This window comes from Eschrichtius robustus, chromosome 17, assembly GCF_028021215.1.
Source record: "Eschrichtius robustus isolate mEscRob2 chromosome 17, mEscRob2.pri, whole genome shotgun sequence".
NCBI classification, from domain to species: domain Eukaryota; kingdom Metazoa; phylum Chordata; class Mammalia; order Artiodactyla; family Eschrichtiidae; genus Eschrichtius; species Eschrichtius robustus.
In genome coordinates, this window is record NC_090840.1 from 86,461,813 (window position 1) to 86,479,896 (window position 18,084).

The following is an 18,084-nucleotide window of genomic DNA, read 5'->3' on the forward strand; positions in this document are numbered from 1 at the left end:
TGGAAGCCGGACGGGGGCTGAGGCGGCTCAGGGCCGCCGGCCAGGGCCCTGCCCGCCCCAGGACCCCAGAATGGGGTCACCGCTGAGGGTCTCGCCCGCAGAAAGAGGCGAGGTCTTAGGCGCCCTGCCGGGTGCCGAAGCTCAGCCAGGCGAGCCTCGCAGTGTGGAGGCCGGGAGGGCAGAGACCCCCGGACGTGAACACTCGCCAAATTACGCCCCGGCAGGTGCCGCTAGTGCGGCGGACGCCCGACTAGTCCAGGGAGAGCTTCCGGGAGATGCCGTGTCCCGTCCCTGCTCAGTGTTCCCCCGCAGAGCGACCCCTCCCGCCCCCACCAAAACACGCGCACTCACGGCGCACGGCCCTGACTGGCACTGGCGGTCGCGTAGCTGCTGGTGGTCCCGCCGGCCCCTCTACGAGCCCCTCCCCGCAGAACGGCACTTTTCGCGCCTCGTGCCCACTGCTCCCTCCCGAGGCCTGGCACAGTTGCCCACTTCAAGAGCCCTGGAGCCAGGACCATGCACAGCTAAGCAGTCCTCTCCTCACTTGGCAGGGACTCGCCCTAGGTACCCGCGAACAGGTCTGGGATTTAGAAACAGAATTTTTTTTTTTTTTTTTTGACCGCCCCGCGCGGCTTGCGGGATCTTAATCCCCCGACCAGGGATCAACCCGTGCCCCCTGCAGTGGGAGCGCGGAGTCCTAACCCCTGGACCGCCAGGGAATTCTCAAGAAACGGAATCTTGGGAAATAAAACAAGAAAGTATAGTCACACCCGAGAAAATGGCATAGAAATATGTGTTCATGTTGCATCCAGATCCGCTCACTTGCTCATTTCAGCAACAAGGCTTCAAATCTGGACCCTTGAGCGGTGGACAAAGGGGTCACTTGGATGCCTGGGCAGGTGTGTGACCCCTAAGTCACAGCAAACCCCTTTAAAAGTCATAACAAAACTGAACCCTGAAAAGAGGGGTGGGCTGGGGCAGAGCTTACCCTGGGCAGGAGAGAACACACGGAGCCCATTTCTCTAGGAGCCCTGCGCCCTTTCCTAGAATTCCTGCGACGTGTAACTGTGTCACCCGAGCCTTTGTGGGGAGCCTACCTCCCAGACTTGCTATTTTATATAATGTATTTATATATATTTGTGGATGTGATAGAAGTCTTGGGGGAGTGGGGGCCAGCTGCTACTCTCCCCACTCAAGCCCCTTCTTGCTGTAGCAAAATAAGCCCCCTCTTCCCCTTTTCCCTTCAGGCCTTCTATTAATACATAGCCCCCTGGCAGGCTGGTTTAAGGCAGTCTGAGTATTGGGGTCAGGTACCAATGAAGAATCACGACTTATCTCGCTCCCTTGTAAACCATTATTTGAGTTTTCGTCCTAGTGCAATTACTTTATCCCTCGATTTTTGAGAAACTGGTCCTTTTGTCATTTGTCATGTTTCCCTCCCTCCAAATCTTGATCTGGGAATAGCAGAGATATGTCCCCCGCCACACCCCCCACCCCTGCCCAACATAAAAGTGGTACCCGTTTGTCTCCATACAGAGCAGGGGCTTCTGCTTCTGTTCTGGTCTTGACCCCAGAGACTTGCCTTCCTCTGGCTGACCATTTTTTAAATAATCTGAATTTACACTCAAGAGATATTCAGCCTGTCAGCTCCCCTTTTAAAAAATCAAAGATATGCTTTCATCTCAGTGAGAGCATGTCTCCAAGCAAAGGCTCCTCTATTCCGGTCATCCTGAACCAGGTGGGTGACTGTTTCAGAGGTTTTCTCTTTTGCCCAAACTCCACCTAATAAAGTTCTGATAGCATGAAAAAAAAAAAAAAAGTCATAACAAAAACTGTAGCCAGAGCCACCCTGAGGATGTACTAGAGGAGGGAGCAGGGGCAGAGCTGGGGCTGTGGCCAGAACACTTAACTCTCCTCGTCCAAGTCAGATGGGCATAGTCATGGCACCCACAGCGCAGGGCACCTGTGATGGATAAACAGGTCAGTGGCCACAGAGCCCTCAGACTCGAGCCTGGCATGTGGCAAGTGCCCTGACACAGGAATGAGAGTTTGTTTGTGGGAGAGAGGTGGTCGGTGCAGAGAGAGGCAGGGATGCTGAAGGAGCACAGTGCTGGGAGAGCAGCAGGGGGCGGGGCGCAGCTCCATTCCAGGCGGACAGGAGGAGAAGGGGGGCAGAGGGACTGGGAGGTTGTGGGGCTGCCAGCAGGAAAGGAGATGTGGGCCTGCCTGGTGGACGTACTTCTTCAATGGGAAATTTAAGGAGGCTGTCAGTGGAAGTGGGGGCTCAAAGTTGCTCGAGAGGGACGGTGATGGGCTGGAGGATGGTGCAAGGCTGGGGGGTGGGAGGGGTGATGGGGCGGCCAGTACAAGAAGCCAGTAGAAGCTCACATAACAGATTCTTCCCTAGAGACTTCAGAGGAGCACAGCCTGCTGACCCCTTGATTTCAGACTTCTGCCTCCAGAACTCTGAGAAAATAAATTTCTGACGTCCTAAGGCACCCAGTGTGTGGTGGGCTGTGCTACAGCCCTAGGAAACTACCACGAGGGGACTCTGTGGATGGACACTTCTGCTGAGGACAGTGGAGCAGAATAGTAGAGGCCTGGGCCTCACTGAGGGTTGCCACACACTCTGGTCTGATTATCTCCAGGCCCATTTTTCATGAGAGAGAAACAAGCCCTCATCTGTGTAAGTGCTGCTGCTTGTTTTGTTTTTTCTGCTACAAGCAAACAAATTTGATTCCTGATTGGACCCCAGGTCCTACCTGCGGCCCACAGACCCTGGCCGATTTCTCTGGCTTTGCTTCCCATGCATTACAGATGAGGGGACTGAGGCTGGCTACTTGGAGGTCCCTGAGCTCAGCTATCCTGGCTCCTCATCAGGCACCAGGCACTGCTGTGGGGAGAGATACTGCCCCACCTGTCGACCTTTCTTGGTGGGAGACCCTTCCCTCCCAGCGAGGTGAGCAGGCTGGGCTCCAAGGACAAGGGTGTCTTTATTGAAGATGGGTGCCGGGGCTCTCCGGGTGGCTGCGGTTTTTAAGGGCTGAGATAGTGCAGGGCCAGGAGCCAGAGTCAAGGGCCGAGACTGGGGCAGAGGCTATCAGAGGGTGATATTATCCTCATACAGCGACAACAGCAGCAGGACGGTCCAGCCGCCCAGCAGGCCCACGTTGTGCAGCAGGAAGAGGAGCCAGGGCCGCCGGTCCCGCACGTTCAGCATGGCCGGGAGCTGAGGAGGAGGTGGGCCCTGGGTCAGAAGTGAGCTCAGAGTTCCTGCTCAGCTCCCGCCCACGGCAGTCCCCTCCTGCACTCCGCGCTGACCATGTCGCAGAGCGCCACGTAGAGGAAGAGGCCAGTTGCTACCGCCAGGATCCAGGTCTCGCCGTCTTCGCCGACGCGTACAGCGAGCGCCACGTAGAGGCCGATGAAGGCCGTGAGCCCCGAGGCCAAGTTCAGCAGCAGCGCCCGGCGCACCGACAGCCCCGCGTGCAGCAGGGCCGCGAAGTCCCCTGGGGCGGGCGGGGCGGGGTCAGGCCTAGAGCCCCGCCCACCCGACGGCCCGCCCACCCCCGACAGACCTCGCCTCGCTCCGATAGTCCCTCCCAACTGTCCCGCCAACCAACCAACCGCACCCCAGGCAGGCCCCGCCCACTACGGGCAGGCCCCGCCCCCGCCCCGTTGGAACCTCTCGCGGCTCACCCAGCTCGTGCGGCACCTCGTGGCAGAACACGGCCAGCGAGGTGGCCAGCCCCGTCTTCCAGGAGGACGAGAAGGCGGCGCCCACGGCCAGACCGTCGGCGAAGTTGTGCACGGCGTCTCCCAGCGTGATCACGTAGGGCAGCAGTCTCAGCTCTGAGGGCGCGGCCGGCGTGGGTGGGCATCTGCCTCGCACCTCCTCGCCCCCGCCCACCCCGCGCCTGTGCCGCGCACCGAACCCCTGGCACCCAATGCTTCCGGGGCCTCCCTCAGGGCTCACCTGGGTTCATCCTCCGGGGCTCCGGGCTCAGCAGTTCGGGGCTCTCCTCCGCCACCTGTTGGGGGGGTGGGATGCGGTCCGCGTAGATGAGCCTCTGGGCCGGGAGGAGAGGAGGGGCTCGCGGAGCTAGGTCCTCGGCTCAGGCCAAGGGCAGAAGCCTTGGCGTGGGGGCTGGGAGTGCAGACAGGGCTCCGCGTGGGGTAGGGACGTCCGGCCAGAGCCAGCTTACCAGGTCTGCGCGCGAGCCCTCGTGGGGCTGCTTGGGAGGCCGGAGATCGCTCGGCGCTAGCTGCAGGGACACGCCATGGCTGTGGCCGCCGTGACTGTGTCCGTGGCTGCAGGGCCCGTCCTTTCGGTCCTGCGGGGACAGCGGCTCAGGGTCCACCACGCCAACCCCCCTCCTCCCCATACCGCGTCCAGCCCCCATGCACCTGACCTCCGGGTCCAGGGGTAGCAAGAGGTTGAAGAGGCTCTCGAACAGGAAGAAGGCATAGAGACCACCCAGCACAGCTAGGAGGCGCCAGGTGGGCTGCAAGCCAAGGCCTTCGCCATCATGTGAGTGCAGCCCCAGCACCTGGGTGGGCAGAGGGCACTGGGCCAGTTGCCCCAGGGCCTCCTCCCCCCAGACAAGGAGATAGGGGTTAGGGGTCAGGGAAGGGTCCCAGGAGGGTGTGCCTGGAAGGAAGGCTGGGTAGGGGAGTCCCTGGTGGGGGAGGGAGGGTCCTGGTGGGCAGGGGGCCAACCTGAGGCGTCAAGTGCAGAAGCGCGTCGCCTGTGAGCGCGCCTACAGCCATGCTCAGGAAGGTCTGGATGATGTAGTGGGTAGCAGTGCTGCATTTGGCACAGGTGAGGAGCGAGAGCCCGAAAATGGAGCTGAGGCAGATGAGCAGCGTAGCCAGTGAGCCATATAGGTACCCTGGTGGGGGGGGGGGGACACAGTGAGAGCCTCCCTCTCAGCCTCAGCCCCCCACCCCTGCTTCCCAGGGAAGGGTGTCCAGGTGGGGTCCAGGAGTGAGCAAGACCCGCCAGGGCTGCTCACGCTAGCCCTCCGGCCTCAAAACTCCATCCTCTTCCCTTTCAGGCCCCCATATTCCCTGCTACCCCTCTACGCCAATGGCTCTTTCTCCTGCCAGCCCTGGCCCAGCTCTCCCCACCCCTCCCAAACCCAGCGGCCACTTCCTCCTCCCTTTTCGGTCCCACCTCCATGCTGCCAGCCCCCTGGGCACAGCCAGGCACAGCTGGGGAGGTGGGCACTCACTCTCCACCTGGCTGAGCTGGTCCTGGGTGGGCTGCTCAGGCTGGGGGCTGCAGGCCCCACTCAGTTGCTGCTGGAGCAGGGCAGGGCTCAGTTGGGCCCAGGCCTCTGGTGTCACCCCAGCCTGCTCAGACAGCCCATACACAGCCATCACATCTCCAGCACTCAGGCATACCTGGGGGGTGACAGGCCTGGGGGTCAGGGACCTGAGCAGACTAGTGGGACCCCACCTCTCTCCAGGACTAGGGCGCATGGGCTGCTCACTGTGTCCCACATGCTGGAGCTGCTGTTGGGGGTGGCAAGGGGCACAGGACCCTGGCGGTTGGCCCCCTCTCCCAGATGACCGTGGTCACTGTGGTCACCATGGGTCTCGGTCGCTCCGCCCACCCCCAGGCGCTGCATCAAGGCCTCCAGCTCTGGCAGGGAGGACAGAGTGACAAAGTTTGTGTGGGCTCCAGCCCTGCGCTCCCCAGGGGCACCGATGCTGGGATTCAGGGCACTCCCTGCCCAGTGGCCCAGCTCAGGCCTCACCATCCAGTGTGATGTTGGGGTTCTCGCTGCTGTGCTGCCGGAACACGAAGTCCACGAAGTACTGAGGGGTCGGCAGGGCTCGGAAGCAGGACCCGTTCCTGACGTGGTCCAGCAGGGCAGCCAGCACAGGGCCGGGGCTGCCGGGAGACCCCACCCCCGCCGCTTCTTCCAACAGCTGAGGCAGGTCTACACAGGCCTGGGGAGGAGCTGGACCTCAGCCTCACTGGCAACGTGGACTTCCTGGCCTCTAGCTCTGCCATTGCCCCTGGTGCCCCCTGGACTCCAGTGACCCTGGACCAGCCTCCTAGGAGCACCACTTCTTCCTGTTCACGTAAGACCTGGGCTGGGCCCCTCCCCTGCTTGGGGCCCCTCCCTGGTACCACAGGCCTCCCCCTTCCTGGCCCAGCGGGTCCAGGCCCCCACCTTCCCCACAGCGTTCCTCCCTGTAGCCCCAGGAGCTTTCTCAGACCCCGTCCAGGGTCAGGGCCCCTCCTGGGGCCCCTGCAGCCCTGCCCGACTCAGTGGTGAGCGTCCATTTGTGATTCCCCCGGCCCAGACTCCCCAAAGTGCCCAGAAAGGCGTCGAGGCCCAACCCCCTAAGGGGTCCCCGTCCCCTCAATCCCTCTTGGCTCCTCCTCACCCACCGCCCCCCCGGCCAGCCCGCCCGAGCCCCCACCTCCGCAGAAGTGGGCCGGCCAGCAGCCTGGGCCTGAATCTTCTGCAGCAGCCGGGTCAGGCCTGGGGTCAGGGCCTCAGGGCTCTCGAGCAGGGCCAGGAGCTGGTCAGCGCGGGAGGCCCAGCGGCCAGCCCGGACATCCGCACAGGTGCCCTCCGGGTTGCTGAGGTAGAGGGCGGCAGCAGCACTGAGGCGGGCGATGTGCCTGGGCTCCAGGGCTGGACCGGAGCGGAGCCCTGGCTTCTCAGGCCTGCCCAGGGCCAGGGCGTCTTCCACAGACAGGCACTGTGGGCAGAGACAGGTGGGCAGGGGCCAGGTATCTGTGGCCCAGGAGCCGCCCCCTTCCCTGCGGGGGCCTCACACAAGGACCACCGTCCTCTCCATCCCTCTCACAGCGATACCCCTCCATCACCTGCTCACTCACATACTCTCCCCACCATCCCCCCCAATGACAGGACTGTGCGTGCACGCGCGTGTACACACACACACACACACACACACAGGGGTCCCGCCACCTCAGGGTGATTTCTTCCTGGAACCACTGCCACTTTGCTGGCCTGGGGGCTGACGGGGTGGGGGTGGGGCAGCCCTGGGGTCCCGGAGCCGCGGGTCCCTGCACGCCACCGCCCCACCAACAGGGAGGGCAGGAGGGTCTGAATGCGGAGTGGGGGAAGGTGGGCTCGGGCCTGCAGGCAGGGCCCAGGCGCCAGGCCACTGCACTCGGCCCGCCTCCTGGAGTTTGCCCGAGCCCTTTGCCGCCGGCCCTCGGGGTGGAGCGGCGGGCTGGGGCTGGGGCCGGGGGACCCGTCGGGTGGGGCCGTTACCTTTCCACACGGCCCGTCGGCACAGTGCACACGGGCCGCTAGTGTATTTAACAGGCTGCCCAGCGCCGTGCGGTCCAGAACACCCTGGCCTGAGGACAGCAGGGTCAGCAGACGGGCAGGTGGGGTCGCCGTCCCGGTCAACGCCAGCGTGGCCAGCAAGGCCAGCAGCAGCCCTGGCTTGGGCCCGGCCGGGCCAACCAAGCTGCGGCCCCCAGGTGCTCTGAGTTCCAGGGAGGCCATGGTCACCTGGGTGGTTGTGGGCCGCATGGGCTGCCTGGTGCCAGACTCGGGCTGGGCTGGGACCCGCCCGCCCCGGCGAGGCTCTCCAGGCATTTCCTGCAGGGCCCTGTGATTGGCTGCTGGAGGTGTCGCAGGTTAACCATTCCAGGTCCTCCCTGAGCGAGGTGCTGCTGCCCGCAGGGGTCGAGCCCGGGCTGGGCCCACTGAGCTGTGGCCCCAGGCCACCCCCTCTGCTCCCGAAAGGATCTTGTTACCGAATGCAAGTCTGTGTGCCCGACGCACAGTGAGGCCAAACAAACCGAAACGTCCGAGTCTGGAGCAGAGAAGGGTTTACTGGGGGGCCGAGCAAGGAGAATGGGTGGCTCGTGCTTAAAAACCCTGAACTCCCCGATGGTTTCTGGGGAGTCTTTAATCGGCAAACTTTGGGGTGAGGGCAGCAGGGCATGTGACTTTCTCCTGAGTGGTTGGTGGGGAGGTGGCGGCGGTGCTGTGGGGTCCCAGCTGGTAGTCGCCATCCTGCACCTGGGTGGGGGCCTTCGTTCTGGCAGAAGAGCTCCAAGGGGAGCCAGGACCTTGCCCCAAGGCTGTAGTTTCTTGACTGCCCCTCCTTTGTTTCCGCATCCCCTCCCTTCCCTGATTAGCAACGGTTTGAACCTGCCCTTTGGAACTCAGGGAAGGTCTTAGGGGGCTGAATGAAGCCCATTTCCTACAAACAAGAAACGGGGGACAAGGGAAGGATTTGTACTCAGGAGGCCCCCCCGGGTCCTGCTCAGTTTCAATCCCCCCCTTTTTTTTGGTGCTCCTCAGTCTTGAGGAATAGGTGTCGGACAAGACAGGGAATAATGTTTGCATAGACAGGCTATGCAGGAACTTGGCAGAGGAACTCGGTTTTAGGGGAACTCCGTTTCAGTGTGGGTGTTGCTTCCCAGGGCCCTGTCTCTGAGAGCTGCCCTCAAGCCAAGGGGTCCTGGCGCAGAGGTTCCAAGACACCACCGCAGGCCCGGTCCCCACATCCCACCTGAAAGCCCCCATACGGCCCCGCCCCACTCCCCTCCCTGCAGCATCCCCGGCAGGGCCCGCCCCCTGGCTCAGGCAGCTTAGACACCCCCAGAGCCTTCGAGGGCCTCGCTGGGGGTGGGGTCCTGAGCTGCAATGGAATTCTGTGTTGAAATTCTTGCGGGCTGGAATCCGAGGGAATTGAGATAAGGTGCTGGCTGAGTCATGTGCCCCTCTCCAAACCCTCCAGGGAAAACTCCCCAGGAAATGGCCAAAGCCCCACACAAACAAGAGCAAAAAGGAGGCTGGGCCCTCTGCCCATCCCCCCTGGCTCACCAGCCAGTGAGGGGCTCCTGGGCCCTGAGGGCAGCAGGAAGCAGGAAGTGGGCGCTAGGCTCCGGGAGAGGGGTTAGAACTGTGGCTCCCAGCCCTGCCCCTCCCTGCTGGCTCCCGCTCCGGCCTTTGAACTTCTAGGCCTCATCTCTGCCTAGTTGGCAGTCTGGGGAAAGGGGCAGACCCCAGGGAGCTAGCCAACACCCCAGTCTCAGGGCAGCCTTGCCTTCTAGAGGGAGTGTGTGGGTGGCCCCTTCCACACCTGGTTGGACCGACTGCTGACCCTGACCCTGTCCCTAGGGGGCGTGGTTGGGGTGGGGGAGGAGAGGCTCCAGGGGACCTGGGAGCTCAGGCCCCAGGACTCTGTCCCCATCATACTGTGCCACCCAGGGCAGGGCCTCAGGCTGAGGACGGTGTCCTGGGCCCGAGTTTAGGTGTAGTTCCTGCTCTCCCACCCACACACGTGCTGGATGGCACTGCAGTGTGACCTCGGTGGGTCCTAAGGGGGTATCAGGCAAGGGGAGGGGATGGGAAGAGTCTGCCAGGGGTTCAGATGACTCCTGGACCCCTGAGTCAATGAGGAGGGAAGCTGGAAAGATTTGGGCTACCCCCCCACCCCAGTTGTTGGGCCCAAACTAGCCTTTTTCCTACCCCCCCTTGTCAGGGCCGGGGGCTGGTGGGAGCTGAGCCTGGGACCAAGCTGCTGCCTCAGGTCATCCACTGCTCAAGGCCTGGTTAGCTTCAGGGAAAAGGTCTCAGCCCAGCCGTTTAGGTCCCCTGGTGAAGGCCTGTCACACAGCTGGCATGCCCTCGGGCCTCAGCACCCCTCTGTGTGGGCCCACGTTTCCCTGCTTCATGTCCCCCCAACCACTTACCCATGCCCTCCCTTCCTAGCCCAGAGCAGCCAGAGCGTGTCACCAACTCCCCTGCACATCTGCCTGTCCCCCGCCAGCGCTGGGCTTATCCCCAGGCCCCTCCTGCATCAGGCCATCATCCAGCAAGCGCCAGACACCCACATTCATTGCAGGATATTCACAGAAGCCCAAGATGGAAGCAGCCCAAGGGCCCATCAGTGGCTGAACAGATAAACAAAATATGGTCTAGACATACCACGGAATATTATTCAGACATGAAAAAGGAAATCCTGTCTCATGCTAAAACATGGATGAACCTTGAGAGCATTATGCTAAGCGAAATAAGCCAGTCACAAAAGAACAAATTCTGTATGATTCCATTCATACTTCCGAGGTTTTGGGGGTCGCCAGAATCCAGGGGTAGAAGGCAGAATGGTTGGTGCCAGGGGCTGGGCGGGATAGGGAGCTGTTTAACGGGGACAGTTTTAGTTTAGGAAGATGAGAAGGGTCCTGGAGACAGGTGGTGGCAATGAATGCACGACGTGGTTAATGCACCTAATGCCGCTGAACTTAGAAATGTGTCAGGTGGCCAACTTTATGTTTTACATATTTCATCGCAATAAAAAATCAAAAATAATTAATAAAAAATTAAAATAGACCCCAACAACCCTCCCTGGCCCTTTGCCCCCTCAGCTCCCTGGACAGCAGGTCGTGGGGACTCAGGCACTGGTGGCCTCTCCCAGGCTCCACTGAAGCCTCACCCCAGCCCATACTGTTGTCAGAGTCACCGAGAGCCCCGCGGGCCAGACTCGGCAGGGCTCTTCCTCGGCTTGGTCTGCCCTGGAGCTCACTGTCCTCCACACCTGGGCCTCTGGTCTCCTCCCCGGGCCCCGGTCACCCCTTCTTCAGCTCCGGCATTGATGCAGCGCCAGTCCTGCGCCTCGGGTAGAATTCCTGGCACCCATGATAGCGTGCCTTCACCCCTGACACCAGCCTTCACCCTCGTCTCTGGAACCCCACCCTCTGGTGTGCAGCCTCGCACCTGACAGCTCCGCTTGACCATCTGAGAGCCAAGGCCAGCTCCGCCTGTGCACACAGGGCCCCTCCTCCCCAGGCGTCCACATTTCAGTCGGAGCTCCTCCACCCCTCCAGGTGCTCAGGCTCAAGCCTGGGTGCAACCCCGGAGTTCTCATTCCACCGCTGCATCCAGCAAAGACCGTGGGCGCCACACACAGCACGGTCCACACCCAGAACCTGACGGTCTCTCCCCCTCACTTGCTGACTCTGCTCTTCCCTCCTAACACCCAAGGGAAATGAGGGCCTCTGCTCTTTGAGTCCCTCACTGGCACCTGGGGCTCCTGGGTACAACCCCAAGTCCTCACCCGCCTTCCAGCCCTGTTTCCCACCCGGCTCCCCACACCCTTCCTCCTTCCCCAGGGAGCCCTGCTCACTTCTCCTGGACCTGCTGTTCAACGCTGAGAGCTGTTCCTGACCACCCCATACGCAATGGCACCTCCTCATTGGCAGCCTTGGACCTCCTCCATCACCACTCGAAATACCACACACTTTATTTGCTTGCCTCTAGAAGCCAGATACAAAGCAGCACCACTAAGAGAGAGAAAATGCTACAATGAAACTCTGGCATGTCCCTTATCCCAACGCCACAGCTGCTAAAACTGGAACCAACCCACCTTGGAACCCAGAGCCCTGGTCTCTGGTTTGCTGCTTGCTGTCTGCCCCAGAGGATGAGGACGCGGACGTGAACACTGTGGGGCCAGGCAGCTTCCAGCACTGACGGCACAAGGCCTTGGAGCAGGCGTGGTGAACACTAGTAAAGGATCTGGCGTTGCTTCCCCACCAGGCTTTGGGCAAGGCCAGCTCTGGGGCTCCCATGGCATCTGCCGGCTGGGCCTTGCTCCCGGGTGAGGGACACCCTTGGCGGCAGGCAGAAGGACAAGCTGTGCTATTGTGAGCTATCAACCGGGGCTCCTGTGAGCTACCGCACAAGGATGGGCCCTGCTGCAAAGGTGTCAGGCTCTGCGCCAACCTGGCCAGCTGGGCTGCCACGCTGCCTAAAGATCTCAGCTGAGGGGTGGGGGAAGGTGTGGCAGGCAGATGCAAGCCTACCTGGCCTGGGGGGAGGCACACCCCTGCTGGCTTGCCAGGCGGTGCCCACCAGGGAAGCCGCTGCCTCTAAAGTGCCACTGAGGCTCTTCCCTGATGAATGGGCTGCGTGCTCCCGAGGCCCAGAGGGCAGACAAACAGGCAGGGTGGGCCTGGGGGGGGGGCGGGGGCTCCCACAGCAGCAGGGAGGTCAGAAAGCATCTTTATTGGGGGAGCGGGCTCCAGGCCACTGTGCACGGCAAAACGTGTGCTGACGTCGGGGGAAACGGGACCATGGCAGAAGGTGGGGGTAGGGAGGCTGGGCTCAGGCGTGCAGGAAGCGGTTGAAGGCGTTGTAGGCTGACTCCAGGTCGAAGAGCATCTGGCGCACCTGGGAGTCGTCCAGCTCGTCTGAGGCTGACATGCCGCTCAAGGTCTGCAGCCTGTGGGGCACAGAGCACAGAGCTGGGCTGGGGCGGGGGTGTGGGGCTACGGGGCTGGGACGGACGGGGCGGCTCAGCAGGTGACACACTCACCACTGGCTGACCGTCTGGCGGCCCTCGAAGTCAGGGGGCAGGTGGCTCATGCGGTGCATGGTCTCCATCAGCTCCCGCAGGTCGGGCTGGATCTGCAGAAACACCACCCGCTGGGACACCGACCCCGCTTCCCCTGCCCCCACCCCCGACCGCCCGGGAGCCGCACCTCGTCCATGGCCCGGATCTCCAGGCGCAGCTTGTCCATGACTGTGATGAAGAGCTGGCGGCAATTGTGTGTGTGAGACGACGTGGGCCCCCGGCAAAGACCCCCGCCAGCCTGGTCCTCTGCAGGGTTGGGCCCGGGGCAGCACCAGCCGGCCCTCGCCCTCCTCAGCCTCGGCCGTGGGGTCACGTGGGCCCTAACCCTGACCCTGCACCTCAGGAGCTGTCAGTGGGTGGGAGCCCTGGGCACATCCCACGTGGGCCTTGGGATGGGAGGGGCCTCAGGGGGTTTCCCGGAAGCTGCCCAGGAGGACTGCCCCCCCCACCCCCCTCCAGCTACTCTGTGCACCGCGGGGCTGTGGGCACGTGGCCCTCCCGCCTCCGCACCGAGACGACGTCGGCAATGCAGCGATTCAGGTTGCCCTTGTCGTCCTTGATGGTGATGGGCCGGTCCTCCTTGATCCTCTCCATGGCAAGCGGGCAGTCCAGCTGAGGGAGGGCACACGGTGCTGGGCCTCACGGGGCAGCCCAGCCCCAGCCCAATGGCCCCCATGCCCACGCCCGCCCCGGCCCCTCAGGGTGGAGGGGCCGCTCACTCACTCGGAACTTGCGGCAGAATTCATCGATGGAGCTGACCTCTGACCCCTGCACCTGCCGGAAGGCAGCTTTGTACTGGACCAGGAGCCGGGAGCAGGCCGCAGTGTACCTGGGGGGAAGGGTCAGGCTGCCGCCCTCAGCGCCAGGCCAGTGCCGCCTGGCACATCCTGCTTATCCTCAGCCCTTCCAGACAAGTGGCAGCTCGCACGGAGGGCTGGGTGAAGGGCCAGGGACTGGCCATCGAGGGCCGAGCCTTCCCACTTGGTTTATACAAAAAAAGAACTCTGGAAGGTGGCAGGAGGTGGCAATGGCCAAAATACGGCTCCCACACGGACCTGGCCTGGACTGTGCAGCCTGGCCCCCAGCCCAGCACCAGGCAGAGGCCCAGCGAGACCCCTCGTGCCCGCTCCTCGGGCCGTGTTGGCTGTGCCTCCACGTCGACAGCTCGTGGTCCTATGGGGGAGGGGCTGCTGCACCGAACAAAGGCCCCACGTACCTCCTGGCTGCCAGGCCTGGTCAGCGGCACCCCACAGACTGACTGCCTGTGCCACCCTGCTCGCCTTCTATGCCTTTGCACTGATGAGGCCCCAGGTAGCAAAGCTGGGGCAGAATCCTGAAGCCAGGCCACTGGGCTCCCCTCTCCCCAGAATGCTGGGCTACTGCCGCCAGGACGTCCCTGCCTGAGATGGCATCAAGGCCACCAGCACCCAGGGGACCCTCCTTGCGCTGGGTGGGCCTCAGACCCCCGCCCTTGCTCCTTACTGAGCACCCCAGCCCTGGAGGGCAGAAACAAGCTTCCAAGTATGGGTCGGTGGTGCAGGGAAGCGGGCTCTCACTCGTTGGGGCTGACGCAGTCCTTGATGTATGCCTTCTCCAGGGCCTGCATCGTCTTCACAACTGCAAACAGCTCCGCCATGTTGTCATACCTGAGGGGGCGCCTCCTTCAGCCGCGGCCGCCAAGGCAGGGAAGCCAGGGTCCCGGAGCCTAGGGTGCCAGTCCTACCCCAGGTGCCGCCGAGGCAGAGCTCCGTGTCTGGCTGCCCCTCTCACCCCACCCCTGGCAGAGGCTTCTTGGGACCCGTTTCCCTGGGCCGACCCCATGTCCTTCTGACCCTCACTATGGGGGAGGCAGGCAGCCTGGGTGCTGGACTCACTTCTCCCGCTCACGGGCATTCTTGTACAGCTTCACTTCCTGTTAGGGAGACAGGGCAGAGGGTCGGCCAGCAGCGCCACAGTGGCTGCGGGGCCCCGGTGAGGACCACGCGGACAGAGACTATTGGCCAACGCCGCCAGGCGGGTGCCCGCCACTCACCTCATACAGCTCCGGCTTGTTTCCAGGGGCTGCGACAGAACAGGCAGATAGCTGGCAGGCTGCTTACGAAGGTCACCCTGGCAAGCTTGTCCACCGCCCTGGCCCAGCCCCATCTCAGCACCCCTCCCAAGGCCTCCTCCGGGCTATGTCCCAAAGGGAGCTGGGGGAATTTCAATCTCGGCATCCCCATCAGTTAGTTTGTGGGGTGACCTGAGCAGAGGACATGCCTCTGGGTCCAGGGGGCTGCACGCCAGGGCTGGTCCTCCATTCCACCTGTTTCTGGGCTACCTTGCTTACGATGCAGTGATGGGCACACACGTTTGTCACACGCTTTGTAATCTATTCCCTGGCTTGGGGATTGTGGGATACCCAAGACCCCCTGAGGTTCCAGCCACACTAAAGCTGTCATCTCTGTGCCCAGCTGACCCCACCTGGAGGAGGTCTCTGGGCCCCTGGCCACTACCTGAGGTCTTGCGGGGGCGGACACTTACAGACCTCCCAAATGCTCCGGCCACCACTCCCATCAGCCTCTGCCGCAGAGGCTGAAAGCCTAGGCCCTCTGGGTCCCTGGGCCCAGCTTGGGCCACACTCACCTCCCATGCCAGGAGTGGCTGGGATCCCGTGAAACATCCTGCAGGCTCAGGTGGCCACGGTACAGAGACCTAGGGAGCAGAGCCAGTGCTGACGCAAAGGTGACCCCCTAACACCCCTGAGGGCTGGGCCTCATGAAGAGCTTCCCCATCCTCAGCAATGAACACACAGGGTGCTGTGCACCGTGCTGGGAACACCAAGCCACCCTGGAGGCTGCTGGCAGGAAGCAGGTGCAGGTGAGCATCTCAGGAGTGAGCGAGGGCGGGAAGGCAGAGGGGGGGTGGGGGAGGGGTGCCCTGGAGCATGGAGTGAGCAAGGGGGGGATGGCAGAGGGGGTGGGTGGGGGAGGGGTGCCCTGGAGCATGGAGTGAGCAAGGGCGGGATGGCGGGGGGGGGGGGGGGGGTGGGGGAGGGGTGCCCTGGAGCATGGTCAGGGCAGGTTGCTCTGAGTCAGGTGGCCAGGAGAAGAAGGGGCTGCAACTATCAGATGAATGACCTGGGTGAACGTTTGGGCAGAGAGAACAGCACATAACGATAGCACGTATAATGTGAGGTCTTTACGCAAGAATGAATTTAGAAAAAGAGACAAGCGTGGGGGGGGCGGGGGGGACAGTGAGCTTTCTGAGTGAGGGGCGTCCTAGGGGGTGAGGGGCGTCCTAGGGATGAGGACAGAGAGACAGGGGGATCAAAGGGCACAGATCTCACAGGCCAGGAGAAGGAGTCTGGGTTTATCCTGGCACAGCCAGAGGGAACTACTGGAAGACTGAAGAAAGTCCTCCCGGCTCCAGGTGGGCGGCGGGCTGAGCCGACCGTGGAAGCAGGATCGCTTGCCCACTCCGGAAGTTGATGCGGTGACTGGGGCCATGTCCTGACGTGCTTTGGAGATGGAACCACCAGACCCAATGGAGAATTTGAAAAGGGGTAAAAATTAAAAAGGACTCAAGAATGACACCCTTATTTCTGGACCAGTGGCACCACGACAGTGAGGTGAACTGAGATGGAGAAAGTGAACAAAGTAGGTGTGGAGGGGCAGGCGAGTGTGCAGGAAAGCGCTGCGGTTGATCTGTTGGCTTTGAGAGGCTCCGCAGACATCCGAGGAAGCTGCTGAGGCGGCTGGAGATCAGGGGAGAGGCCGGGGCTGGCAGGGCTGAGCCAGTGGCAATGAGGGGATGGATGGCGTCCCACAGGAGATGGCTAAGGGCGAACCAAGGTAGAAAGGAAAGCAGCCCACGTTGAGCCCCGGGCACCCCGGCGTGCGGAGGCTGGGCAGAGGGAAGGCGGGATCAGGGCTGGGAAAGGCCAAGGTTGTACAAGTTAAGCAGCAGGGGAGCGGGGGCGGGGCCGAGAAGGCCGACGCAATTACGAGAGCCCGCGGGGGTGGGGTGGGGACACGGATACCACTGAGCCACCCTCCAGCCGCATCAGAGAGGAGGCGCAACGGAGAGAAGGAATAAACGGATCGTCTGTGGCTCTACAGCGGGATTCCACGCAGCCACGAAAACGGACGTCCGCGGCCAGAAGCGAATACTCGGCTGAACCTCACCAACCTGCCCCGACCCAGAACGGCGAGCTTCTAGAGAAAGCCCAATGAGCGCGGTGGACGATCGGGCGGGCCGGGTGCGGGGCGCATAGGCCGCGGGAACCTTCGGGCCCGGCGGTCTGAGCGCCGCGCTCGGAGGCGCCAGTCCCGGGGAAACGGCTCTAGAGCCCTGGGGGGAGCCAGGAGAGCCGGGCACCGGGAGAGGGGACCACAAGACGGAGAGCGAGGAGGAGCACGGGCGCGGAGTGCCCTCCGCGGCACAGCGACACCCCCGGGCCTCAGCCAGGGCCGCCTTTCCCGCCCGCCCCCGGCCTGGAGTACCTGGGAGGCCTCGCGGATCCCGGAAATGGCGCGGGGGCGGAGCGCTCCCTGACGTCTTCGCTTGTGCGCGGGCCCCGATGTATGCGCCTGCGCGCGGGGCCGGTCCGCCTGGGCTTCTGGCTACTTCCCCGCAACCCCGCGCTGAGGCCGGGGCGGGCCGGGGGTAACACTCTGCGGGTCTGATCCAGCCATGCCTGATAGGAACCGGAAGAGGTAACGAAGGGAGAAGGCTTTGCCTTCACCTGTAGGGCCTCTAAATGGCCGGGTCTGTCCTGGAAACTGTGCCCCACAGGGTTAACAGAAATTGATAACAGAAATCCTTGAGCTTGTCTTTACAGCTTCTTAAAAACTCCTCCATAAACAACAAGGACCTACTGTACCGCACAGGGAACTATATTCGGTATCTTTTAATAACCTATAATGGACAAGAATCTGAAAAACAACATATATACAAAACATATACAAAACTGAGCTGAATTGCCTTGCTGTACACTTGAAACTAACACAACATTGCAAATTAAGTGTACTTCAATGAAAAAAAACCCTCCGCTTGTAACCTGCCTTCACTGACCAAGCTCGCCTTTAATTGTTGATACAAAAACGTGCATGTCCTGAAAAATAAGATGTTTGCTCTGAGTTGTTTTCCAGGAACTTGGAGTCACCTGTGTCCAGTCTGAGCTCAAGCCAGTTAAGACTGGTTGGGACCACCAACCCTAAAACTGGGCCTGCACAGGTGTCCAGTGAATGACCTTTTGACATCAGAGGGCCCAAGCCCCCACCCTCAGATCATGTGCCATTTTTTAACATGGGTCCCATGAGGAAGCAGGTAATTCAGACACACCTCTGCAGAACACAGATTGTCACCTTTTTCCTACCTCCAATCTCCTTTCCCCATGCCTAAGATCACTCTGCCTTTTTTTTTTCTTTCCTTTTTGGCCACGCAGCTTGTAGGATCTTAGTTCCCCGAACATGGAACCAGGCCCAGGCTGTCGGCAGTGAAAGTGTTGGAGTCCTAATCACTGGACTGCCAAGGAATTCCCCCAACCTGCTTCTTCATCCCGTAAATACCCTACGCCCCTACTTTGGGGAAGCCAGTCTGAGATCCGTCCTCCTGTCCCCTCACTTGGCTGCCTGTGCATAAACCCTCTCCGCTGGTTGTGGCTCACTGCTTATTGGGCAGGGAGGCCTCATTCCAGAGCGCTCTGACAGCACAGTGAACCCCTCCGAAGGCCACAGC

General features: G+C 62.0%; 2 protein-coding genes across 4 annotated transcripts; both read right to left on the reverse strand.

Moving 5' to 3' along the window:
* Positions 1-2,981: 2,981 nt before the first annotated feature.
* On the reverse strand, positions 2,982-7,502 carry SLC39A4 (solute carrier family 39 member 4). The gene is made up of 12 exons (XM_068526123.1): positions 7,263-7,502; positions 6,439-6,723; positions 5,763-5,958; positions 5,496-5,647; positions 5,235-5,406; positions 4,720-4,892; positions 4,413-4,550; positions 4,206-4,334; positions 3,977-4,031; positions 3,700-3,852; positions 3,322-3,509; positions 2,982-3,229 (listed from the first exon to the last, which is right to left on the reverse strand). Exons 1-12 carry the CDS (start codon positions 7,500-7,502, stop codon positions 3,101-3,103), a joined length of 2,010 nt encoding a protein of 669 aa, XP_068382224.1. The 3' UTR covers positions 2,982-3,100.
* Positions 7,503-11,235: 3,733 nt separating this feature from the next.
* Positions 11,236-16,889, reverse strand: VPS28 (VPS28 subunit of ESCRT-I). Of its 3 annotated transcripts, none has more exons than XM_068526208.1 (10): positions 16,848-16,888; positions 14,989-15,057; positions 14,396-14,424; positions 14,238-14,275; positions 13,920-14,009; positions 13,087-13,192; positions 12,874-12,975; positions 12,491-12,544; positions 12,325-12,416; positions 11,236-12,231 (listed from the first exon to the last, which is right to left on the reverse strand). In XM_068526208.1, exons 2-10 carry the CDS (start codon positions 15,023-15,025, stop codon positions 12,114-12,116), a joined length of 666 nt encoding a protein of 221 aa, XP_068382309.1. In that variant the 5' UTR covers positions 15,026-15,057; positions 16,848-16,888; the 3' UTR covers positions 11,236-12,113. The 3 variants fall into 3 exon arrangements, with proteins under 3 accessions (XP_068382309.1, XP_068382310.1, XP_068382311.1); XM_068526209.1 differs by lacking the exon at positions 16,848-16,888 and adding an exon at positions 16,534-16,835; XM_068526210.1 differs by lacking the exon at positions 13,920-14,009 and having other exon boundaries at positions 16,848-16,889.
* Positions 16,890-18,084: the final 1,195 nt, after the last annotated feature.

Bases quoted from the DNA above. Each gene is read 5' to 3' on its own strand.
- SLC39A4 (XM_068526123.1), bottom strand. From the start codon at position 7,502: ATGGCCTCCCTGGAACTCAGAGCACCTGGGGGCCGCAGCTTGGTTGGC. The intron at 5,407-5,495 runs GTGAGCAGCCCA...GTCACCCCCCAG, and splicing joins GCTCCAGCATGTGGGACACA to GTATGCCTGAGTGCTGGAGA. The intron at 3,230-3,321 runs GTCAGCGCGGAG...CCTCCTCCTCAG, and splicing joins ACGTGGCGCTCTGCGACATG to CTCCCGGCCATGCTGAACGT.
- VPS28 (XM_068526208.1), bottom strand. From the start codon at position 15,025: ATGTTTCACGGGATCCCAGCCACTCCTGGCATGGGAG. The intron at 12,976-13,086 runs GTGAGTGAGCGG...GCCCTCCCTCAG, and splicing joins AATTCTGCCGCAAGTTCCGA to CTGGACTGCCCGCTTGCCAT. The intron at 12,417-12,490 runs GTGCGGCTCCCG...GTGTTTCTGCAG, and splicing joins AGATCCGGGCCATGGACGAG to ATCCAGCCCGACCTGCGGGA.